Raw genomic sequence first — 25595 nt, 5'->3', positions numbered from 1 at the left:
ATGAAAGGTGGATCCACAGTTGGCTAGAGAATCGGACTCAAGAGAGTGCTTATCAATGGGATCTCCTCAAACTGGGGAGAGGTAATGAGTGGGGTACCACAGGGCTCAGTCCTGGGCCCAGCGCTCTTCAACGTTTTTATTAATGACTTGGAGGACGAGGTGCAGGGAATGCTGATCAAATTCGCAGATGACACAAAATTGGGCGGGACAGCTAATATCCTGGAAGACAGAAACAAAATTCAAAGTGATCTTGATACCGCCGGGAGCAGAAAACAACAGAATGACATTGAATAGGGATAAATGCCAAGTTCTGCACCTAGGAAAAAGAAACCAAATGCACAGTTACAAGATGCGGAATACATGGCTCAACAACACTACAAGCGAGAAGGATCTTGGAATGGTTGTCGATCACAAACTGAATATGAACCAACAATGTGATGTGGCTGCAAAAAAGGCAAATGCTCTTTTGGGCTGCATTCATAGCATAGCTTCCAAATCCCGAGAAGCACTAGTTCCCCTCTACTCCGCACTGGTTAGGCCTCATCTGGAGTACTGTGTCCAGTTCTGGGCACCACACTTTGAAGGATGCAAACTGGAGAGGTTTCAGAGGAGGGCAGCAAAGATGATCAGGGGACTGGAAACAAAGCCCTATGAAGAGAGACGGAAAGAACTGGGCATGTTTAGCCTTGAGAAGACTGAGGGGAGATATGATAGTGCTCTTCAAGGACTTGAAAGGTTGTCACAGAGAGGAAGGCCAGGATTTCTTCTTGATCATCCCAGAGTGCAGGAAACGGAATCATGGGCTCCAGCGACAGAAAGCCAGATTTTGGCTGAATAACAGGAACGACTTCCTGACTGTCAGAGCAATATGACAGTAGAACCAATTCCCTAGGGAGGTAGTGGGCTCTCCCACATTGGAGGCATTCAAGATGAGGCTGGACAGCCATCTGATGGGGATGCTGTGACTTGGATTCTGGCCTTGAGCAGGGGGTTGGACTCGATGGTCATATAGACCCTTTCCAACCCTACTAGTCTATGATTCTATGATTGGCAAACTGATGGCACTTAGCTCTGAATCCCCTAATGACTGGTCCCAGTGGCTTCATATTGATGAATATTATCTGGGACAAGAGCACAATTGCCAAGGAGCTGAGGAATACTCTCCTAACGTTACTCTCTGAAATCGACCCTGCAGTTACGACCAGAACCACTGTAACAGTGTCTCTAGTGCCCAACCCATGGAACCAATCCAGGAGGATACCACTGTTAATGGTATCAACAGCCAATGAGAAATGGAGCAGAATTAACAGGGTCACATTCCCCCTGTCCCCCCTTTGGGAATGGTCATACATTCGAGCGACCAAGGCTGATTCAGTCCTGTACCCACGCTGAAACCCAGACTAAAATGGCTCTAGATAATTTGCATCCTCCAAAGGTGATCGCAGTTGACTCACCACGACCTTCTAAGCACCTTCCCCAAGAAAAGGGTATTTACAACTGGGTGGTAGTTGTCAAATACCACTGTGTCCAGAGTGTGTTTCTTCAGCAGTAGACATACTGCTGCCTCCTTAAGGGCAGCAGGAACCCCTTCACTTTGAGATGCATTTATTGCCAAACTGTTTTCTCCCTATCCACATTCTCTACACTATGCACAATTGTATACCCCTCTATCATGTCCTCCACTGCACCCCTTACTCACTGTTCCCCTGTGCTTTAAGGTCCCACAGTCCCTTAGATTACTGAACCACTCCCCCTCTGGGAATATTAGCCACCCAAGAGGGTCACCCCAGGACCCTTAGTTGTGGGAGATTCAGGTCCAATAAAGGGAAGTCTTTACTAAAAGTCTTTATTATTAGATGCTTTTTATTTAAAGAGCATCTGTCAGGGATGCTCTGACCTGGATTCCTGCAATGAGCAGGGGGTTGGCCTTGTAGGCCCCTTCCAGCCCTGCTATTCTATGATTCTGTAAGTCCTTCACACAGCGCAGTTAAAACTACGAAATTTGCTTCTGCGACAGGTAGCGAAGGTGGACGGCTTTGAGAAAGGGATGAGGCAAATTGATGGGATGTGGCTACTAAGCATGCTGGCGATATGCGGCATCTAGGCTCTAGCACGCGTCCTGCTCGCGGGCACCCTGTTGGGGTACCTGGCTGGCCACCGCAGGAAGCAAGGCGACGCGCCAGAGAGCACGGCTTCGGGGCCCCGGCCCGCCACGGGGCCCGACGCAGCACTCCGCGGGAGGGCGCCATCGCCACCGGGGGGGAGGGGCTGCGCACGGGCTTCGGGGCCACAGAAGAGGCCCGGGAAAAAACGTTTCCTCGGCCCGCCCGGCTGGGGCCGCGCACCGCCGCGCACCCCCCCAGGCAGCGGGCGGAAGCGGCCCTGATTGGCGGGGTGCTCGCCTGGCCGCGAGCTCCAGCGTCTGACTGGGCAGGCGGGTTCCCGCCATTTCTGGGTCGAGATGCCCTCGGAGGCATCGCGAGAACGAGCCCCCCCCCGCCCCACACAGTCCGGAGACAGACAGCACCTTCTGCTGGGGGCGGGACTTCCTACTTCCTTCTGGCCTCCAGCACGTCTTTTACCTATTACCGGAGGCCGATGGAACCGGACGCCGGCTGGGCAAACGGCGCTGGGGCCTACTCTAGCCCTTCTCTCTCGCTCTTTCTCTGGTATATCCTTCGCGAGAACTGGCTCGCGCTCTCCCCCGTGCTGCTTAGTTCTCGCGAGATCGCCCCTCTCGGGGAAGGAGGAGACGGCGAAGATGGCGGCGGCGACGACGGCGCTCTCTCTGGTAAGCTCTTCCCTCCGCAGCGGACGGGAGAGGTGGGGAGAAGTGGGCCGGAGCCCGGCGGAGTGCCTCGTCGTCTCTGCGGGCCGGGGCGCTGCGGTCTCTGGGCCGCAATCAGGGGCATTGGCGGCGCGGGAGGAGGAACAGCGGCAGGCCGGGCGGTAGGACCGCGCTTCCCGCCGTGCCCCGCGCCTTGTTGTCGCCCTCCACCTCCGTCGAGTGGCGCCGTGGTCGACGGGGCGTGTAGTCTCCCGCCTCGCAGCTCCCGGAGCGGCGATCGCGTGCTCACTGGCGGGAGGGGCGCGAGCCACTCCGTGCGCGTGCGCCCTCCGCCCGGGGGCGATCGCAGCCCCGCGCGCTCCTCGTGTCGGCCGGGGGCGGCGGCGCGGGCCTCCCTGTTGGGGCCACGGCCGCCCCCCGGCCCGCGACACCTTTCGAACGGCTGGTGGACTCCACGTGGAAGGGTCGCCCGCTCGTCCATGTGCTTTGGGGAAAGACCCACGGAGCCAAGACTGGGCGGGCAGCCGTGGGCTGGGCGGACCCGTCGAACGCCTGAGGCCCCCCCCCCCCTTTAAGTTAGCGGGCAGTCGTTGCGGGGATCGCCTCTGCCTAGGTGGTTTTGAAGCTGGGGTGTGGAAAGCTTAGACCAGCCTTGTGAATTAGCGCCCCCCCCACTAGCCTGCCACAAACCAGTAAGTCCAAACCCACGTCCTTATTTTTTTCCATACTGTCATCACTGTAATTTGCATGCTGCTTTTATACACAACGTGACCAAATTGACCCGCAATGCAAAAGCACCACATACACCTGCTCATACGATGGTGGATGGGGGCACTCTGCCCTTCCTTTGGAGGCCCCTCTCACGAGTGAGACTTTTGCAGGCTCGAAATGAGTGCTCGCTGCCCCCTGTGCCAGCTTGCTTGATGAGTAGAAGAGACTTCACCTCTTGCACCGTCAGGGGAGAAGCTCAGCCAGCTGATGGCCAAGCCACAGGTTGTGCTGCGCCTTCACCACTTGCCTGCTGTGTTTCTCTCCTAGATGTGCAGGAAGTTCTCCTGCGTGCATAGCAGAGGAACACAGCAGGCTTGCAGGCATGTGTGCTCCAGCCCCCTTGGTTTCTGTTGGGGGAACATGTGAAAACACGGGGCTGTAGGTGGAGGGATGAAGTGCTCTGTGCCTCTGCCGGCAGCCCACTTCATTTCTATGCGGGATGGGAAAGAGGAAAAGCATCCTCCTCCTGGCCCAGCAGGCTGTCAGTGGATGGGCTGAGTACTTTGTCCCTCTTCCAGAAGCCCACTCGCTTACCTCAGATTTCTGGTCGCCTATGGCGACATTGCAAATAGTTAAAAGTAAGGCAGCATTAGGCAAGGGAATGGCGGTAGAGAGGTCTGTCAGTGTTTACTTGTCATGAGGGTGTATCATACCCAGTTTGAGGGCAGCCTAGAAGCATCAGAAACAGGATGCTGGACTAGATGGAACCACTTTGCTCCAGTCCTGTAATGACTGGCAGCCACCATATTTTCTAATCTGATGAGTGCCTGTGCCTGTTGTGGCCTTAGATTAGAAGGGAGGGATGGTCTTCACCTGCTCTTCTCCTTTTGCTCTCCCTGTCTTCCAGCTTCCTTGGGAGGGGCTATGGGGAATTCCTCGTTGACTGCCCTTCCTGCATGCTTTCAAGCTCTCTCACAAACACCAGAGTCACCCAGCAGCTTTAGACCCTGTAGAAATGCACCTCAGTTACCCAGCAACTGGACAAGGGGCCTTGTCGAAACAGGCAGAGATGCTGGAGCCTGTGCTAACACACCAGCCACCCCTGTGCTGTGTGTTGCTGTAAAGTGGCTTCTCCTGCCTGCACCAGGCCAAGCAGCGTGGCTTGCTTTTGCCACCTCTTCAAGTAGGGCATCCAGTGCCAGGTGAGAGATGGGTGAGGGCTCTTCTCTGGCCCTTGGGCGCTTGGAAGCAGTCAGCTTTCTGAATGTTTCAGAATCTCAGCATGAGGCAGAGCCGGGACCCCAGGCCAGAGGAGGGCAGGGTCACTGATGCCCACAAATGGCTATGAAGGCTGTTCTTGTGAGCCTCTATTCTGCTTTTGTGTCTGTATCTCACTGGCAAATCACCTCCTTGGCATGCAAAAGATCCCAGGTTCAGTTGCTGGCATCTCCAGGTAGTGGGGCTGGGAAAGACCCCTATCTTGAAGCCCTGGAGAGCAACTGACTGTTGGTGGAGACAACATTGATCTGTCTCAGTGCTTCCATGCTTCTTCCTTTCCCTCTCAAATCTGGCTTGTGGGGTGTGTAGTGTTCATGGTGCTGCCCATGGTGCATATTGTGTTGCCCAACAGTTTGGATGAGTGGCCAGTGGGTCAACAGTGTGTAGAGCAGCTGGAGGACTCTGGCCAGGACGTGTCTGCGCTATTTGTGTGTCTCAGGGGCTCAGAGGGACAGGTGAATAAATTGCCAGACCTCCCTCTCCAGCTGCCCCATAGTTGCATTCAGGTGGGTGGGTTATGCAGTTCCGTGAAGCTGCCGTTATGTGTGTGGTTCTGAATTCCCTGTGTAAGAAAGTTCCTTTGGAAAGAATATTCCAAGTTGGATGGGGTTTGCTCCATAAAGATGGTGCACCTCTACAGAACTGCTCTTGAGGAGTCCCATTGACCTCAGTGGAACTTAACATTTCCATTTAGACTGTTTGAAAATCTTTCTCCTGGGTGGTTTTCAAACTTCTGTATGCAGCTAGTAGCTAGAAATGAAATCTTTTTGCACTGAAAACTCCTTTGCTGTCCTGATGGGTACCTGCCTGGTAATTTGTCTGCGCACTTGGCAAATGCGGTTCAGTGTGAGCAAATGTAAAATGATGCACGTTGGGGCAAAAAATCCCAACTTCAAGTACTCATGGGATCTGAACTAGCAGTGACTGATCAAGAAAGAGAACTTGGGGGTGTGGTGGACAACTCAATGAAAATGTTGACCCAGTGTGCACCTGCTGTGAAAAAGGCAAATTCCCTGCTAGGCATAATTAGGAAAGGAATTGAAAATAAAACTGCCAAGAACATATTTCCCTTATACAAATCTATGATATGACCACACTTACAGTACTGTGTACAGTTCTGGTTGGTGCGCCAGAAAAGGACATTGTGGAATTGAAAAAGTGCAGAAGAGGGCAACTAAAATGATCAAGGGGCTGGAGGAACTCCCCTATGATGAAAGGCTGCAACAGCAGGGATTGTATAGCTTAGAAAAAAGGAAGTAAGGGGAGACATGACAGAGTTATACAGAATTATGCATAGTGTGGAGAAAGTGTACAGGGAGACCTTTTTTCCCCTCTCTCACAGTACTAGAACTCAGTGGTGTCATCCCATGAATCTGATTGGTGGGAAATTCAACGCAGATAAAAGGAAGTACTTTTTCACACAGCACATAGTTAAACTATGGAATTTACTACCACTGGATGTAGTGATGGCACCACTATGTTGTATGGCTTCAAAAAGGGATTGGACAAATTCATGAAGGACGATAAGGCTATCAATGGCTACCAGTCCTGATGGCCATATCCTACCTCCAGTATCAGAGCCAGTATTCCTCTGTACACCAGTTGCCGGAGAACATGGGAGGGTGCTGTGGCACTCACATCCTGCTTGTGGGTTTCCAGTGGGCAGCCAGTTGGCCACTGTGAACAGAATGCTGCACTAAATGTAGCATGATCCTGCATGGCTCTTCTCATGTTCTTGTGCAAGGCCTCATGGGCATGGCAGTTGGCACAACATCCCATAGGGGAGGTGGTTGGTGTGGCATGTGAGGCCGAGCTCCTGTGGTCCTTTTCCCTGCCTGCTTCTGGTGAAATGTGTCTACAGCCTGAAGGGGGTTTTGCTCTTCAGAGGCCCACTGGAGCTGCTGGAGAGTTAGCAGGTATTCTTGGAAAGGTGTGTGTGTCAGGGGCTTCCCCTGTTCAAATAGTGGGGTGCAAGGGCAACTTGTCAGTGATCACATAGCAATGTTCTGGGATGGGGAGGATGCTGTTTAGGGGTGGGAAGAAGGAAGCTGGGTTCTCCCAAGCAGGTCCTAGGAATAAGGCTTGGCGGCTTCCCTTCTGTGTCTGTGTAGCTGATTAATGTCCTGACCACTGAAGCATGGTGGACTCTGTGTGGCTCTGCTCAGGCCAGGCAGCCTTTTATGTATGTCTCTTTTGTTGCAGGGCACAGAGACCGTCAAGGTGGAAAATGGACAGAGCACTGCAGCCAAGCTGGGGCTCCCTCCTCTCACCCCAGAGCAGCAGGAGGCTCTTCAGAAAGTAAGTGGTTCAACCAGGGCTTCCCGGCTGTGTGCTGTTTTCCCCCTCCCAAGTCCAGCCTGTCAGAGAGATGGAGAATGTCAGAGCTCCGGCAGGGCTGCTTCCCAGGCTGGCAGGGCATTAGGTGCAATGAAAGGGAGGATGGGGACAGTAACCCAGTCTGTAAAGTAGGAAGTTAGGATGAGAGATCTGCCCAGGGCCACCCAGCAAGCTCGTTGGCCTAACAGCGACTTGAACCCTGGTCCAAGTTTGAGCCTCTAGCCACTACACCATCCATCTCCTGTCTGTGATAGATGATCCTCAAAGTGAAACATACCTATAGGGTGTGCATTTTGGATCTCAAAACACATGTCGGGGGACAGGGATGCCTGCTGCCCCCCTCCCAGGATGGCCTCAAGGCCCTTTTGATGAGCAACTGCCCTCGGCCACCGCAGCCCCCTCCAAAGATGAAGATGTTTGAGGTTCTGCAACTGGTACCTGGCAAGCCATCAACCAGGCTTAGCAGGGAAGCTGGACTCTGGCTGGTTGAGCAGGTGGGGTGGGGTGGCCAGGAGGAAGAGGGTGATGCGAGTCTTCCAGCTGTTGGTGAACTCTTTATGCATGAGGCAGTTTCTGAGTTCCGATTCAGGTTCTCCAGTCCCACAGCCCCAGCACATGCAGAAGGCTAACAATAGCTATTGGTCCTGATGGCTAAAGATTGCCTCCAGGATCAGAGACAGTATGCCTCTCTATGCCAGTTGCCGGGGAACACAAGCAGGAGGGTGCTTTATTTTCCCTTGTGTCCTGCTTGTGGGGTTCCCAGTGGTTGGCTACCGTGGGAACAGAATATTGGACTAGGTAGTCCTTTGATCTGATCCCGCGTGGCTCATCTGTATCATGCTGTTGGCATGCCCCAGTCTGTCTCTGTGTTTGTCTGCTGTGTGACTCCAGGTGTTCTCTTTCCCTCCCCATTTCCCTGCCCCTCAGGCCAAAAAGTATGCGATGGAGCAGAGCATCAAGAGTGTCTTGGTGAAGCAGACCATTGCCCACCAACAGCAGCAGCTCACCAACCTTCAGGTGAGCCCCTCCACTCCCAGGGAAGGCCCTGCTTTCACTCTCCCTCCCCCGCAAAGGTGGAGCCCTTTATGCACTTAGAGCCACTGCACAGCCCTGAGATCTGCCTGGAGCCAGGTACTTTCGCTTCTGTTTCCGCTGTGAAATTGAAGTGTGTTGCATTCAGCACGACCTGAGAGATCCCAGGCCCACAGACTTGCTTGCACTCACTGTCTAGGGAGGGGAAGCATAGCTGCCTGAAGAGGGAGAGCGAGTGAGCAAGAGAGAGAGGCTGAGCTCCCTCCTGGGAATTCTGCTGCTGGCCTGCCCAGTGTGGGGTGCCGGGGGTTGCTGGGTATATTACTCCTGCACTGGCAGGGGCAGTGAGTGGCGATTGTCTTAGGAACCTAGGCAGCTGCCTTATCCTCAGTCAGTCCCTCAGTCCTTCTAGTCCAGTATTGTCGACACTGACTGGCAGCAATGGCTCTCCGGGGTTTCAGGCAGGATTCTTTCCCAGTCCCCCACCTGAAGATCTGGGGACTGAACCTGGGACCTTCTGCATGCAAAGCAGGGGCTCTACCACTGAGCTCCGGCCCCTCCCCAATGCAAGAGGGGCTCTTAGCTGCTGACGAAGCCCCCCTTGCTCAGGAGCCATGAACTTGGGGGTGGGGGTGGCTGAGTGGGCGGGTGCAAGTCAGTTTGGGCAGCCCTGGCTGTGTGGGGCGGGGTGGGGAACCTCCCAGCAGTTAGTCTTCTGCTGAGGGTTGAAGAGGCATCCCGACTGTCCTGACCCTCCCCCCTTGCTCCCTGGGGCCGGCAGGGGCTGTGCAGCGAGGAGGAGGTGGCGGCAGGCAGGCGAGAAGGAAGGATAGAAGGAAGGAAGGAGAGGAGAGGCCTCTTCCACTTGAGTTTTGACGAAAAGCCGTCGTATGCTCAGCTCCCACAGACTGAACTCTGTCTTTACTGTCTTTCAGATGGCAGCAGTGACAATGGGCTTTGGAGATCCTCTCTCACCTTTACAATCGGTCAATAGACACATTCACTTCTTCTGGGGCACTTGGTCTTAGTCAGGGCCTAGCGTGGGGGAGGACTTAGCTGTGACTCCCTCCCTCTCCCTCCACATACCTGCCTGCTCTGGACATGCCCTGCCAATCAAGGCCCAGTGTAAGCTCCCCAGGGGAAGACCTTGGGCTGGGGGCAGCTGGGGCCCATGGAGGAGGCATTGGGCAGAGAGGAAGCGAGCGAGCATTAGGCACAAGCAGCTGGGAGAGCCGCCTTTCTAGGGGCGCTGAGGTCCTGACCTAAGAGTAACTGCCAAGGTAACTTGCCAGTGGGACAGCAGAGGCCTAGTAGCTGGGCGTTGGGGCATTGCAGGCACCCCTAGGCAAGTGGGAGCCCCCTCCCTGAAGAGTGCTAGGAAAAGGCGGCCTGTTGACTGACTGGGGGTGCTGGAGAAAGGCGGTGGCTGCAAGGCCTCTGGTGGGGCGCAGACGCCTCTCACCCAGCACGGGGTCCTGGGCAGTGGCTGATGGGGCACACGGAGCCCAAGCACAGGCCAGAGTTGTCCCTGGAACTGGTTCCTAGAGGTAGCCCAGATTCTCCCCCTGAGGAGGGGGGCACAGAGAGCAGTGTTGCCTGAGTTCTAGTGGGCAGGGCCCGGACTCCCACCAAAGCCTTGTGCTGCACTTTGTCGCACTGTGTCAGGGGAGCCAGAACGTTGTCAACTCTTATGGCAGCATTGTAGAGCTTGCCAAGATGCCCCCGTTACAGCTGTGTGGAGAACAAGCTGGTAGAAGTCAGGCCCTCCAGGAGCCCTCCAGGAGCCGTTGATGGGTCCGGCTTGTGGGAGCAGGAGAGCACGCAAGCATGCTCCAGGCCTGGTCTCTCTAATAGGCAGCAGGGGCTGACTGCTCTCCTCTACCGGGGCTGGGACGCTTGGCTTGGCTAGCTTCGGGGGCCAGGCCCATGGCGTATGGGAATGACCAACCGACAGGCAGCCTCGCTGTGCACCTGCAGCTTGCTGTGGCACCTTGGCTTGGGGGCAGCCAGCTGCTTTCCTCCCAGCTCTGGTGGCCACTTGGCACTGCTTGCCGTGGGCGGGGAGCAGACAGCCCTGATGGCATCAGGGGGTGGGCTGGGGTGGGCTCTCCTTGCCCCATGTGCTTCCCTTGCAAGCGCATGCTGCCTCTCCCTAACTCTTGGCTCTGCTGGCTCCTGAACGCTGGGGAGTGCGTAGAGGTCCTCAGGTTTATCCCACAGCTCCGGTGTTCTTCGCATGTGGCAGCGGGAACGACCCCGTGCCCCGTGCCAAAGGGCGGCCTGCGGGCCAGGTCAGCACAAGAGCAGCCAGGCCTCTGGCAGGGAGGGGAGGCCTGGCTTGCAGCTGACTGGCCTGCAGCTGACTGGCCTCCAGCCTGAGGAATCCTCTCACAGGGGAGTTGGGACGGGAGATGCTGCGAAGTGGCAGGCCTGGCTGTGCAATCCCAAGGAGCATCAAGGCCTAAGCGGAGCAGGCCCGCAGACGGGCGGCTGTCTTTCTCGGGCCCCTTTGACTCCCTGCATCATGGAGTTGTCCTCAGGGCCTGCTTGGGTTCTTCTTCCCAGTGCAGCATTGCACGTTGCCCAAGGCCCATGAGACTCTTCTGGGCAATGGACAGCCAAGGAGGGTCCCAGGCTTTGAGAGGACAGTCGAGGGTCCCCCCCGCCCCCCAAGCAGCTGTTTCTGCTGGTGCTACATATATGGGGCCTGCATTCAGGCAGAGTCTCCACAGCAGCCCTGTGTGCCCTAGCAGGCCGGCAGCTGGAGGCCGGCCTTCCTGGCTTGGGAGGCCAGCTAGGGGCTTGGCCCAGGCCGATGGCTTCGGCTCCTGCCAAGACCGCATTTGTTTTTCCCTGGTGGTGGCGGTGGGGAGTCGTTGCCACTGACTGGGCTTGCGACAGTGGCAGGCGCTTCCTTCCAAGCACCGCTTGGTTTGGCAGAAGGAGGGTCTTCTCTGCAGATTGAGGGGTGTTTGTTTCTGAAGGTGCCTGCTGAGAGGGAGTGGCAGTGTCCTGGGGGAGGGGGATCTGTCAAGTGAAGGCAGAAGTGAGGTGCCCAAAATTGGATCTCTTGCTGCTCGGGTCGGGGGGTGGACCCCTTTTTGCCTGCAGTAGAATGTGGTTGCAGGCGGTGGGTTGTTTCCTCTTGCAGGAGCGAGGTGGTCTGGGCGGGCTGGCTGGGTGCTGTTGAGGCTGGCTGGCCCTTCCCAAGAGAGCTTCCATTTGCCACTCTGGAGCCACCTCCTGCTCCCCCCGGGGTGGGGTGGGGTGGGGTGGGGTGGGAGGAGAGCTGTCCTCACCCCCACCTGCCCCTTGAGCTGACCAGCCAGACCTTCTCTCCCATACAGATGGCAGCCCAGCGGCAGCGAGCCCTGGCCATCATGTGCCGGGTCTATGTGGGTTCCATTTACTATGAGCTGGGAGAGGACACGATCCGGCAGGCCTTTGCCCCCTTTGGCCCCATCAAGAGCATCGACATGTCCTGGGATTCTGTGACCATGAAGCACAAGGTTGGTGCGGGATGGGCCTCAGTGCTGGGCTGCTGGGTAGGGTGGTGGGATGGGGCGGCCTGCCCTGTTGGCTGTGTCATGCGCTCCCCTCTCTCCCTCAGGGCTTTGCTTTTGTGGAATATGAGGTGCCTGAAGCTGCTCAACTGGCCCTGGAACAGATGAACTCCGTCATGCTGGGTGGGAGGAACATCAAGGTGTGTTGTGGGAAGCTCTGCGCCCAAGGGAGCTCAATGCCTCCCACTGGCATGGCTCTCACCTGGCGTTCACCTTGTTCTGGTTTTGCTCACCACACAGGGGAGGGATTTTTGCAGGGCACGGAAGCTTAGCATGGCTTGGAATCTTCTTAAGCACACCTGAGATTTTAGCACCTTCAAGCACATCTTCACAATCATCAAGGCTATTAGACACCTGTCCTCTTCTATAGGTTGAGCACAGGCCTGTGCCCAGCACCATGTTCCATATGTTTCCTGGGCCCGTGCAGAATTGCTGAGCATGCACCCAGCCCTGGACTCTCCCTCCCCGTGACACTGAAGGGAGGTGTTCAGTTGGCGGAATGCTTCCCCCCCCAGTGCTCCCAGCTGCTCATTTGGCCAGCCTGTCTGTGGTGGTGTGGCAGTTGTGGCCTCTGTAGCAGAGCGGCATTGTGTGCCGCCTCCTAGCCTGGCACTGCCACCAGGCACCGCCTGCCTGCCTAAGGAAGAGCCTCTGCTTGCAGGTGGGGAGGCCCAGCAACATTGGCCAGGCCCAGCCCATCATCGACCAGCTGGCAGAAGAGGCCCGAGCCTTCAACCGGATCTACGTAGCGTCGGTTCACCAGGACCTTTCGGACGATGACATCAAGAGTGTCTTTGAGGCCTTTGGGAAGATCAAGTCCTGTACGCTGGCCCGAGACCCCACGACTGGGAAGCACAAGGGCTATGGGTTCATTGGTAAGCGGGCGGGCAGACCTGCAAGGGCTGCCAGGGCCTAGAAGGCTGCCAGGCAAGCTGGCCTCCTGTGTAGCCTGGACAGGAGGCAGAGGAGCCCCAGCACTCCTGCCCTGCTTGCGGGCTCCCCGTTGGGGCATCATGGGGCCTTCTTCTGGCGGTGTTGTGTATTGCTGTATATCACTTGGAAGTGTTTAGCATAACATAAGGAGAGCCCTGATGCCGGATCAGAGCAAGGGTCTGTCCAGTCCAGCACTCTGTTCAAACAGTGGCCGACCAGCTGTCAATGGGAAGCCCACAAGCAGGACGCGAGTGCAACGGTACCCCCCCCGCCCATGTTCACCAGCAACCGGTGTACATAGGCATACCATCTCTGGTACTGGGGGTAGCACATAGCCGTCAGGACCAATAACCATTGATAGCCTTCTCCAGGAATTTGTCTAACCCCCTTTTAAAGTCATCCAAGTTGGTAGCCATCACTACATCCTGTGGTAGCTAATTGCATATTAACTATGTGCTGTGTGAAGAAGTCCTTTTATCTGTCTTGAATCTCCCACCTATCAGCTTTGGGGGATGACCCCACTGGGTTCTAGTATTTTGAGAGAGGGAGAAAAATGTCTCCCTATCCACATTTTCCACCTCATGCATAATTCTGTACACCTCTATCATGTCTCCCCTTACCCTCCTTTTTTCCTAGCTAAACAATTGCAGCTGTTGTGACCTTCCCTCATAGGGGAGAGGCTCCAGCACCTTGACCATTTTAGTTGCTCTTTTCTGCACTTTTCGAGCTCTACAATATCCTTTTATAGGTGACCAGAACTGTACACAGTATTCGAAGTATGGTCGCACCATAGATTTGTATAGGAGCAGTATGATCTTGGCTCTTTTAGTCTCAATTCCTTTTCTAATTATGCCTAACATGGAGCTTGTCTTTTTTTACAGCAGCTGTACACTGGATTTATACTTTTCATTGAGCTGTCCACCACAACCCCAAGATCTCTTTCCTGGTTGGTCACTGCTAGTTCAGATCCCATCAGGTTATACCTGAAGTTGGGATTTTTTGCCCCAATGTGCATCACTTTACACTTGCTTACAATGAACCCCATTTGCCATTGGGATGCCCATTCTCCCAGTTTGGAGAGATCCTTTTGGAGCTCTTCACAATCCCTTTTTGTTTTAACCACCGTAGAATCATAGAACCATAGAACAGTAGGGTTGGAAGGGGCCTACAAGGCTATTGATTCCAACCCCCTGCTCAATGCAGGAATCCAAGTCAGAGCATCCCTAACAGGTGGCTGTCCAGCCTCGTCTTGAATGCCTCCAGTGTGGGAAAGCCCACCACCTCCCTAGGTCATTGGTTCCATTGTCGTATTGCTCTAACAGTCAGGAAGTTTTTCCTGATGTTCAGCTGGAATCTGGCTTCCTCTCACTTGAGCCCATGATTCCGTGTCCTGCACTCTGGGATGATGGAGAAGAGATCCTGGCCTTCCTCTCTGTGACAACCTTTCAAGTCCTTGAAGAGTGCTATCATATCTCCCCTCAGTCTTCTCTTCTCAAGGCTAAACATGCCCAGTTCTTTCAGTCTCTTTTCATAGGGCTTTGTTTCCAGTCCCCTGATCATCTTTGTTGCCCTCCTCTGAACCCTCTCCAGTTTCTCTGCATCCTTCTTAAAGTGTGGTGCCCAGAACTGGACACAGTACTCCAGATGAGGCCTAACCAGTGCTGAGTAGAGGGGAACTAGTACTTCCCGGGATTTGGAAGCGATGCTTCTATGAATGCAGCCCAAAAGAGCATTTGCCTTTTTTGCAGCCACATCACATGGTTGGCTCATATTCAGCTTGTGATCGACAACAATTCCAAGATCCTTCTTGCTTGTAGTGTGGTTGAGCCACGTATCCCCCATCTTGTAACTGTGCATTGGGTTTTCTTTTTCCTAGGTGCAGAACTTGGCATTTATCCCTATTCAATGTCATCCTGTTTTCTGCCCAGCGCTCCAGTCTATCCAGATCACTTTGAATTTTGTTTCTGTCTTCCAAAGTATTAGCTATCCTGCCCAATTTTGTGTCGCTTGCAGATTTGATCAGCATTCCCTGCACCTCCTCTTCCAAGTCATTAATACAAATGTTGAAGAGCCCTGGGCCCAGGACTGAGCCCTGCGGTACCCCACTCGTTACTTCTCCCCAGTTTGAGAAGGTCCCATTGATAAGCACTCTTTGAGTCCGATTCTGTAGCCAACTGTGGATCCACCGGATCGTTGTCTCATCTAGCCCACTTTGAGCTAGTTTGCTCATCAGGAGATCACGGGGCACTTTGTCGAAAGCTTTGCTGAAGTCGAGGTATATGATGTCTACAGCATTCCCACGGTCTACAAGGGAGGTGACTTGATCAAAAAATGAGATCAGATTTGTCTGGCAGGACTTGTTTTTGACAAATCCATGTTGGCTTCGAGTAATCACTGCATTGTTTTCAAGGTGCAAATAATTACTGTAAATAATTTGGTGTTATCAGCAAACTTGGCCACTTCGCTGCTCATTCCTAATTCCAGATGATTTATGAACAAAGTTGAAGTGATTCATAAACATTGTTAAATAAAATAAATCTGGCCACTGCAAGCAGAATGTCTGATGAAAGAGACCTTTGGCTTGGTCCGGCATGGCTCTTCTTCTGTTCTTGTGCGGCAGCTGCCCTCATCTTGCTGGCTTCTGTTTTTGCAGAGTATGAGAAGGCTCAGTCCTCGCAAGATGCTGTCTCTTCCATGAATCTCTTTGACCTGGGGGGCCAGTACCTTCGCGTGGGCAAAGCTGTCACTCCACCCATGCCACTCCTGACTCCTGCAACTCCTGGAGGCCTGCCCCCTGCAGCAGCAGTAGCAGCGGCTGCTGCCACCGCAAAGATTACTGCCCAGGTAAGGAGCAGGATCCAGAGGGTGGAGTGGGGCCAAGCGTGCCACGTTCCCTATGGAGTAGGGCTCACCTGTCACAGACTGCAAGCCAATCATGGGCAGGGCTAGAGCTGCGCCCACACACACACCATTCCTGCACCATGGTCTCTTCGTCCTTATTCCCAGTGATGTTTAGTTGGGGAAGGAGGGTGGGTGGGCAGATCCCTGGGTAGGAGGGAGCCTGTGGGCTGGCAGCAAGCCAGGCCTCTCCCTCACTGTCTCTGTCCAGGTGAGCCTCTCAGAGCGGAGTGGGTGGTGGCAGCTGCAGGCAGGCAGGCAGGCAGACCGGGGAAGTGCCCTGATGGGAAAGGCATGGGCAGGCAGGAGGGCAGGTTCTTGGAGCGTCTTAAGGTGGAGGCTCCCAATGGCGTGTGCTTCCCCGCCTGCCCCTTGCCTTTCCCCATGGGCGTCTCCTCTTCAGCTGACACTTCCACTTCCTTCCTGTGCCATGCGTCTCTGCTCTGGTACAGACGTCGGTGGCAAGGGAGCTTCCCCACATTTGCCGTTAGAAACATGGGCTGGCCTGGGCAGAGGGCTGGAACTGTGGGCTGGATCCAGCGTCCCTGTGGGTCCAGAGGCTGGCAGTTCATCATGCCTGCCCAGGGCAGGTGGCAGCTTCTCTCTAGCATCTCTGGCAACTGAATCCACCTGCTCGGCCTTTCTTGGAGGGAAAGCATGCTCCAGCATGCTTTTCTCTCCCCAGGGGCCTGTTGCGGCACTCCAGTCTGGTCAGGGGCGGGGGACTGCCAGGGAAGGGAAGGTCGAGCTGCCTTGGCAGGGGTGATGCACTGCTGACTCTTGTGTTGCAGGAAGCTGTGGCTGGCGTGGCAGGTGCTGCTGTCCTTAGCACGTTAGCCACTCCAGGGCTGGTGACACCAGCACTGACCTTAGCGCAGCCCTTGGGGGCGCTGCCGCAAGCTGTGATGGCGGCTCAAGCACCAGGTGTGATCACAGGTGAGTCTGGGAAATGGGGTGGAGTTGGGGGTCTTGCTACTTGACAGCCCTCTCTGCAGGCTGAAGGCGCCTTTGCAGTTCTAGTCCAGGCCTCTTCCAGTAGAGTTCTGTGAAAATCTCACAGGCAGGGCATAGAGCTGAGGGCAGCCCTGCTGTTTTGCCCCAGCACTTAGCACTCTGAGAAACCCCGGTTCCAGGCATTTGTGGAGTCCTCCTTTAAGAAGGAGGAAAGTGCCTACCTGTCCACCTTCTCCACCTGTCACGATTTTCTAAACGACTTCTGAACCCTCTCTTCTAAAATACAATGGCCCAACCTTTTTTGCCTTTCTTCATAAGGAAGCTGCTCCAAGCCCTTAATCATGCTGGTTCTTCCTTTCTGTAATTAAGCTCTGCAATTCCCCTTTTTGATATGGGGCAGCCAAAACCATGCATATCTTGAGACGTGCTGCCTTGGTTTTGATCTGTTGAAATGGCCTTCTTTTCTGCTTATGCAGCAGCACCGCACTGAGTCAACATCTTCAGTCAGGCTTCCTTTCTTAGTCCAGGGTTTCTTTCCTGGCAAATCTCAGCCAGTTTATTTAGTAAGATTCCAACAGTGTGTGTGAAGTTAGAATTATTGTTTCACATGTGTCATTTTGCACTTAAAATGAATCTCATGTGCCAGCTTGTTGCCCACTTGCACAGTTTGGGGAGATCTTTTTGGAGCTCTTCACAGTCTGCTTTGGAGCTTACCATCAGGAATATCTACGGATTGGCTACCCTGCTGCCATTACTCTAGACTATCTAGCATGAGAATTAAAACAACCACCTCCAGGCCTTGTAAGACTTCCCTGCTTGGTAGTGTTTGTGGATGACACAACTTTAGTAATGGGAAAGATAAGGTTTAAGCCTTCTCTCTATTGGATTTGGAGCTAAGGGTGCCACCTTCAGTCTGTTCTTGTGTTCTGCTTTCATTTTCCTATTCAGATCTCTTTGCTTGTTCTTCAATAAACAGCTTATGATTTGGGCCTACAAAAAGTGAGTAGATTCTGTCTTCTTTGAAACTGAGGTACTTAACAAGCACGTTATTCAGGGTGGTGATAACCAAGAGGACTGCAAAGAGCTCCAAAACACGCACTCCAAATTCGATGACCAGGCAACAAAATGGCAAACGACTTCAGTGCAGCAAAGTGAAAAGTGATGCATATTTCCTGTTAAGAAAAAGCGATGTTGTCTGAGACATCCACTCTAGGAAAAAGGCAACGGGGGTGGGGAGGGGGGAAGCACATCATAGAAGTTTAAAAAATGATCTGTGGTAGGGAGACGTTTTCCGCCCTCTCATAATACTGGAACTTGGGATCGTGCAGTGACGCTGGCTGGAGATTCGGGACAGACAAAAATAAGGGCTGCTTCGCGTACAGAGCTCGCTGCAGCCACAAGAGGTGGTGGCGGCTGCTGCTGGCTTGGCTTACCTCAAAGGGATGGAGACCAGTTCGGGGGGGGGGGGCAGCAGAGCGGTATGTTGATGGCTACTAGTGGTGGTGGGCACAGGTAGCCTCCAGGGTCAGAAGGAGGGTGCCTCTGCTGGGGGCAGGGGAGCAGCAGCGGGAGGATAGGTCTCTCCCTTCAAGGCCTGCTTGTGGGCTTCCGAGAGGCATTGTGGGAAACAGGATGCTGGACCAGAGAGGCCTGTGGTCTGATCCAGCACAGCTGCTCTTACATTCACTTTGAAAATAGGTAATTCCTGCCCTCTGCCTTTGTGAGCCTCACTGTGGTCACTGTTTCCAGTTGGCTCAACAACATTTACATCTTGTACTAGTCCTGGGCAACACAATTCAGGATTAAATCCAGGCTCACCTCCTCTCTGGTTCTATTACCAAATGTTCTACGGCACAGTTGTTTAGAGCATCAAGAAGTTTAACCTCTTTGTTGTGACTGGAACATGCATTTATCCAGTCAATCTGGGGATAATTATTACAACACTTCCACGTTTGGACGCCTCCCTGATTTTGTTTTCCATCTCGAGGTCACCCTTAGCCTTCTGGTCTGGAGGACAATAGCATATTTCTAGTACTAAATTAGTTTTGGAGCCTGATATTGTTACCCACAGTGCTTCTGTGGAAGAGTCTTCCCCTTTCAGATGTTCTAGTCTGCTCGACACTGTGCCTTCTTTGACATACAGGGCAACACCTCCAGTGCACCCTTCCCTGTCCTTCCTGTAAAGTTTATATCCAGAGATGACCGTATCCCACTGGTTCTCTCCATTCCACCAGGTTTCTGTAATGCCCACTGTATCTAGGTTCTCCTTTAAAAACCAAGCACTCTCCCATTTTGGCTTGGAGGCTTCTAGCATTTGTATAGAAACACCTATATATGGTGTCCCTCTCCGCATGCAAAGAAGTATTTCCTTTTATCTGTCCTGAAACTCCCACCATTCAGCTTCAGTGGATGGCCCCATTGGGTTCTAGTATTATAAGAGGGAGAAATACATGTCCCCATCCACTTTCTCCATATTGTGCATAATTGTGTACTCTCTATCACACCACTCCTCACTTGTTTTTCTAAGCTTAAAAAGCCCTGAATGTTGTAACCTTTCTTCTTGGGGGACTTGCTCCAGTCCCTTGACCATTTTGATTGCCTTTTTCCTGCTCTGAAATAACCTTTTTGAGGTGCAATGATCAGAGCTGTACAATACAAACAAAATAAAGTACTGCTTGCTACTTCCCTTTAAAGGGGGCTTTGACAAATTGGCATAGGATAAGGCTTCTCTGTGCCTATAAGCTGTGAGTTAAATTGAACCACCATGTTCAAGGCCAGTCTACCTCTGAAGAGTAGGGACCATGGCCCATCAGCTTTCCTTCCTGTGAGTTTCACAGAGTCCAGCTTCTCTGGACTATTGGAAACAGGTGGCTGAACGAGGTGGATGTTTGGTCTGATCCAGCAGGGCTGCTGCGAAGCCTTTGCATCCTTTCTTCTTTTGCCTGCCCAGTAGGTCAGGTGTTCCAAGAGCAGTAGGGCAGATGATGCCACAGTGGGTGTAGCCAACCTCATATTCTGCTTGAGCCACTCTTAAGTTTCTGAATGAGCTGTTCTTTCCACTGGCCTTTGTTCTTGTGCAGATGTAGGGAATGAGAGACTGGGCCCCACCCTGTGAGTGTGCATGTTCCTGCCGAATGTATCTGACGGAGCCTTGCATCCCCTCCTTGATTTGCGCGTTGAGGCTTGGAGCATGTGAGTTGCCTACTGCTGCATCAGCACATGCCTTGAACTGTTTCCCCCTCAGGTGTGACCCCCGCGCGCCCACCCATTCCTGTCACCATTCCCCAGGTGGGTGTGGTGAACCCCATCTTGGCCAGTCCCCCAACACTGGGCCTGCTAGATGCCAAGAAGGAGAAGGAAGAGGAAGAGGTTTTCCAGGAATCAGAGAGGCCGGAGATGCTTAGTGAGCAGGAGCACATGAGCATCTCTGGCAGCAGCGCCCGCCACATGGTGATGCAGAAGCTCCTCCGGAAGCAGGAGGTGAGTTGGGGCCAGAGGTTCCCCAGTGGATGTGAGGGTTGCTCCCCAGTGATGGCTTCTGGCTGCAGTGTTGCTAGTGGAGGGGCTAGAGAGCATTACCTCCTGTTCCTTTTGGAGGTGGCGGGTGAGAGGAGGACAAGGAAGACGAGTGCGAGGCTTGTGAGCCCAGGCATTGGTGGCTTCACAACTGCCTTGGCGGTGGGTCTTCCAGTCCTTGTGGGCCCGGAGGTGTGAAGCCTTGCCCCTCTGCTCTCCCCACAGTCAACTGTGATGGTCTTGCGCAACATGGTGGACCCCAAGGACATTGATGATGACTTGGAAGGCGAAGTGACAGAGGAGTGTGGCAAGTTCGGGGCTGTCAACAGAGTCATCATCTACCAAGAGAAGCAAGGCGAGGAGGAAGATGCTGAAATCATTGTCAAGATCTTTGTTGAGTTCTCCATGGCCTCAGAGACTCACAAAGCCATCCAGGCACTGAACGGCCGTTGGTTTGCTGGCAGGAAGGTCGTGGCCGAGGTGTACGACCAGGAGAGGTTTGATAATAGTGACCTCTCGGCATGAACTCTGCTCCAGAGAGACTTTTCTCCTGTTCTCCTCCACCCCCCATGTGTTCAACGATGCTCCTGGGCCCACATTGTGCGCTCCTGTGATGTGTGTGTAGTTTTGGATAAAAGTGCAAAGAAAAAGGAAAACCATTTCCTTGTGTGTTTGTGGGCATGAATTTCAGTGGCTAGTAATGAACAAATTCTTTGCATTGATCTTTGCTGTGGAACATAGAGCAGATGTCCATTCTGCAACCAGCTTGTCCAGTGAGGGTGGCTGAAGAGCTGAGGCAAAGGTGACAAGTGACAGGGTTCTAGGGCTAATTGGAAAACAAAAGTTGTAGGTTGACATGACATCCACTGGAGAGTTCTTACAGAACTCAAGTGGAATTACTAATTTTCTGACTAAACTCTGCTTCCTTGCTGGAGGACTGGAAAGTAGTCAGTGTAACACCAATGTTTAAAAACACGTTCAGGAAGTTAGGAGGCCAGAGCCAGTTAGTTTAATGACTGTTCCAGGTATCACAAGAAGAGCTGTGCTGGATCCACGGAGGCCTCTTCAGTCCAGCATTCTGTTCCTATAGTAGCCAACCAGATACCCCCAATGGGAAGTCCACAAGCAGGACAGGAGCGGCATCTTGCTCCTGTTCCTCAGCAACGGCATAGCATTGGGTAGTATCCAGCTAGTGTCCCTCTGCTGATAGAAGGCATCCATTTGCAGAATGGGGAGGGAGGCATTTTTTGGTGGTTTCCCCTGCAGCTCCTCAAAATCTGCCCTGGAGGACCTCTGAACCCTCGAGCAGACTTTGAAAGGGCTGCAGGGAAATTTCTGAAATTTGCCCCCCTACCCGTTCTGCTGACAGATGCCTTCTGTTGGTGGAAGGTCACTAGCTGAATACCACCCATCAACACCTGCAATTATTAAGCGTACAGAAAAATGAACCTTATTGTGGAAGAATCACTGTGGCTTCTGCAAAGGAAAGTCCTGCCTCGCCATCCTTCTGGAGTTGAGTAAACTTAGCAGTAAGAGGACAGGCCTCTGAATTGGGAATGGGTTAAAAAATTAAGAATTGGAACATAGCAGTAAATTGTTAGGAACTTCTCACAATGGAGAAAAGGGCCCGCAGGAGAAGCCACCACCACTGGGGAAGAGGCGTGCCTGCTGCTGCCGGGCCTGCTGCTGCTGCCACCACCACCACCACCACCAGGCCTTCCCAGCGGACTTCTGCTTGGCAGACCGCTAGTCCCTGCAGGACCAGGCCCCCAGGTACCAAGCCAGCTGTGCTGCTTCCACCTGCCCCTCCCTGGAAGGGGCTACATAAGCTGGCTGGCTGAGGTGGCCTGGGAGAGCCAGGGCCTGCAGGAGAAGCTGCCACCATTGGGAAGAGGCGTGCCTGCTGCTGCTGGGCCTGCTGCTGCTGCCGCCATCACCACCGCCACCACCACCAGGCCTTCCCTGCGGACTTCTGCCTGGCATTATTTTTAAGGGGATTTTTTAGTTTTTTAATTTCTGGGGGATTCTGTTGTGTTTTTAGGGGTGGGTAGCCTGCCTGATAGGCAGGAGTGAAGGGGCATGTGTCCACCTGATGGAGGCAGTGGGGGGAGTGTTGGGGGCCAGAATATACTGAGGCTGGGCGGTAGGCCATGCCAGGTAAGGGGAACAAGGGAGAGAGGTGTAGTATCTGTCCCCTGCTCTGGGCCTGTCTAGAGCCAAAGGATGCCGGCGGGAGGCGTGACTCCATTTTCTGGCCTTCGTTTGCTGCTCTGCAATGCCAGGTCTGTTACCCAGAAAACCTCCCTCATCCATGACATGATCCTGGACGAGGGTGCAGACCTAGCATGTATTACGGAGACCTGGCTGGCTGAGGCTGCTACTCCAACTCTTGCGGCCATGTGTCCAGCCGGATTTTCGTATGCACAGCAGCCGAGGGCTGGGGATCGGGGAGGGGGAGTGGCTGTTATCTACCGAGAGTCCTTGGTCTTCACCAGACCCCCTCCCCGGGAGACCAAGGTTGCTGAGTGCATGTACCGGAGGTTGGGCCCGAAGGGCAGCCTGGGGATTCTGCTCGTGTACCGTCCACCCCACTGTATGACTGACTCCCTGGCCGAAGTGCTTGAGGTGGTCTCTGATGTGCGTGTACAGTCCCCCAAATTATTGGTGTTGGGGGACTTCAATGTACATTCGGAGGCCATCCTCACAAGAGCACCTCAGGACTTCATGGAGACCATGGCTTCCTGGGAGCTGCACCATATTCTAACTGGGCCCACCCATGTAGCTGGTCATGCACTAGACCTTGTGTTTGTTTCTGGAGAAGTGGGGAGTGATCTGGAAGTCAGGGGTATATCCACCACTCCCTTGTCATGGTCAGATCACTATCTGGTGACGTCGGACTTCTCAGTTCCACAACCCCTCCGCAGGGGTGGAGGACCCATTAAAATGGTCCGCCCCAGGTGTCCTATGGATCCGAATGGATTCCTGAACACGCTTGGGGATTCTCTGGGGCGCGCCAATGGCCACTCGGTCGAGACCCTGGTGGGTGGCTGGAATGCCGCAATTACTGGGGCATTAGATCGGGTGGCTCCGAAACGCCCTCACCCCCTGAACAGGGCTTGGACTGCGCCATGGTTCAGTCCGAGGTTATGAGCTCTGAAACAGGAGGTGAGATTACTGGAGCGCTGGTGGCGGAAGTCTCGCTCCAAAGGCGATCAGACACGGGCTAGAGCTGCATCTTCAGCCTATCACGTGGCAGTGAAGGCAGCAAAAAAAGGAATATTATGCTGCCTCCACCGCGTCTGCAGAGTGCTGTCCCAGGAGGCTGTTCCAAGTGGTCCGGAGCCTGGTCGGTCCTGTGGCTCCGGAACCACTGGAGCATTCTAAGGCCTCCTGTGAGGCCTTGGCAAGGCACTTTGCAGATGACATTGATCGGATAAGGAGCGTTACTCTGCACGCTGTGGATACAGTTAGTGAGCAAGAGGTGGCCTGTGGCAAACCGGTTTTGTAGGATCGGTTCCAGCTTCCTCCTGATGAAGTGGACAAGGTGCTTTCATCTGTAAGGCCAACCACCTGCTTACTTGATCCTTGCCCATCTTGGCTCATTATGGGCTGCAGAGAGAGACTGGGTGAGGGGATCAGGGCGGTGGTGAGCGCCTCCCTTGAGGAGGGAGTGATGCCATCAGCCTTCAAGGAGGCAGTGATAAGGCCGCTCTGAAAGAAGCCCTCCTTGGATCCTCAAGTTCTGAACAACTTTCGCCCAGTCTCAAATCTGCCATTTTTGGGCAAGGTGATTGAGTGGGTGGTGGCGGTGCAGTTGAAGGCACACTTGGAAGAAACCGATTATCTAGACCCATTTCAGTCAGGCTTCAGGCTTGGGCATGAGACAGAAATGGCCTTGGTCGATGATATGAGGAGGGCTCTGGATAGGGGGGAATGCTCCTTCCTTGTTCTCCTCGACCTCTCAGCGGCTTTTGATACTATTGACCGCGGTATCCTCCTGGACCGCCTGGAGGGGTTGGGCATTGGAGACACCGTATTGCGGTGGTTCCGGTCCTTCCTCTCTGGCAGGTACCAGAGGGTAGGACTGGGAGCGGAGGTTTCGGACCTGTGGCCACTTACTTGTGGGGTGCCACAGGGTTCCATCCTTTCCCCGATGCTTTTTAACATCTATGTGAAGCCACTGGGGGCCATCATCAGGAGGTTTGGGGTGCGGTGTCATCAGTATGCGGATGACACACAGCTCTACCTCTCATTCAACTCTTCACCAAGGTTGGCCGTAGAATCCCTGTCCAAATGTCTGGAGACGGTGAGTGGCTGGATGGGGAGGAATAGGCTGAAGCTGAACCCTGACAAGACCGAGGTACTTTTGGTGGGAGACAAGAGGAGGTTGGGGGATGTTGACCTGGTGTTGAATGGGGTGCGGCTACCCTTGAAAGACCAGGTCCGCAGCCTGGGGGTCATTTTGGACTCCCAGCTGTCCATGGAGGCTCAGGTGTCAGCTGAGCCGGACAGCTCTGTATCAACTCCATCTGATGTGGCAGCTGCGCCCCTTCTTTCCCGACCATCTGCTCCCATCGGTAGTACATGCCCTGGTCTCCTCTTGTTTAGACTACTGTAATGTGCTCTATGTGGGGTTACCCTTGAAGACAGTTTGGAAGCTGCAGCTGGTACAGAACGCGGCGGCTAGATCACATCACTCCAGTGCTGAAGGAGTTGCACTGGTTACCAGTTGTTTTCCGGGCCAAATTCAAGGTGTTGGTTTTGACCTGTAAAACCCTGTATGATTCCGGCCCAGCCTATCTTAAGGAGCGCCTCCAGCAACACCAGACAGGCCGCTTAACAAGATCAGCCTCGGGTGGCCTTCTCTGTCCCATCAGCCAAGACAGCTAGACTGGTGGGGACGAGGGAGAGGGCCTTTTCTGTGGAATTTCCTCCCTAGGGAACTCCGCCATGCCCCCTCTTTAATGAGCTTCTGCCGTGCATTAAAAACGTGGTTGTTCAGGCAGGCATTTGGGGTGGGTTAGGGTATTTTAGAAAATGTTTTTATTGTATAATTTTGTTTTAAACTGTTTTATTATATGTTGTACATTGCCCAGAGTGGCTGGGTGATCAGCCAGATGGGCGATTAATAAATTTAATAAATAAATAAAAGCAAGTACTGGGACTTCTTAGGCTGTGTACTGGGTTGGTGCTATGTAACTTGCTAACAAATGAGAGGGAACTAGGAGTGGGCAGAAAGGCGGCCCGGTTGCCGAGCGACGCCACGCTGCCCGGCAGCATCTCCTCTCCGGGGCTTCAGCCGGGACTTCCTTACCCCACCTGGAGGTGGCGTCCGGGCCGGCCGGGCGAGGCGCGGGCTCTGCCGCTGAGCCCCGGCCCCGCCCCGTCGGGACGCGGAGCGGCCCTGGGCCGCGGCAACTGAACGGCGCCGCCCGTCCGGGGGCAGGTTTGGGAGGACGAGCAACGGCGGCCTGCTGCCGTCTTCGCGCTGCGGGCTTCTCGGGGCACCCGGGAGAAGGCGCCGCGAGGGGCCCGCCGCGCTCCCCTCCAGCGGGGGCTCTGGGGTGAGGCGGGGGGCCGGAGCC

General features: G+C 54.1%; 1 protein-coding gene across 2 annotated transcripts; it reads left to right on the top strand.

Moving 5' to 3' along the window:
- The first annotated feature begins 2739 nt into the window (after positions 1-2739).
- PUF60 (poly(U) binding splicing factor 60) lies at positions 2740-20666 on the top strand. Of its 2 annotated transcripts, XM_084854674.1 has the most exons (11): positions 2740-2791; positions 6980-7075; positions 8042-8131; positions 9082-9132; positions 11494-11655; positions 11757-11849; positions 12371-12584; positions 15296-15486; positions 16332-16476; positions 19739-19974; positions 20236-20666. In XM_084854674.1, the coding sequence occupies exons 1-11, from the start codon at positions 2762-2764 to the stop codon at positions 20533-20535; spliced, it is 1608 nt and encodes a 535-aa protein (XP_084710800.1). In that variant the 5' UTR covers positions 2740-2761; the 3' UTR covers positions 20536-20666. The 2 variants fall into 2 exon arrangements, with proteins under 2 accessions (XP_084710800.1, XP_084710801.1); XM_084854675.1 differs by lacking the exon at positions 9082-9132.
- The last annotated feature ends 4929 nt before the right edge of the window (positions 20667-25595 follow it).

This window comes from Heloderma suspectum, chromosome 4 (genome assembly GCF_057233095.1).
Source record: "Heloderma suspectum isolate Gila_16-S chromosome 4, 16-S_ref, whole genome shotgun sequence".
Taxonomy (NCBI): domain Eukaryota; kingdom Metazoa; phylum Chordata; class Lepidosauria; order Squamata; family Helodermatidae; genus Heloderma; species Heloderma suspectum.
The sequence above is the reverse complement of the archived record's forward strand: the minus strand, read 5'-3'. Positions and strand labels throughout refer to the sequence as shown.

Coding starts and splice junctions, on each gene's coding strand:
- PUF60 (XM_084854674.1), top strand. CDS start 2,762: ATGGCGGCGGCGACGACGGCGCTCTCTCTG. Junction 8,132..9,081: donor AGCAGCTCACCAACCTTCAG/GTGAGCCCCTCC, acceptor ACTGTCTTTCAG/ATGGCAGCAGTGACAATGGG. Junction 15,487..16,331: donor CCGCAAAGATTACTGCCCAG/GTAAGGAGCAGG, acceptor CTTGTGTTGCAG/GAAGCTGTGGCTGGCGTGGC.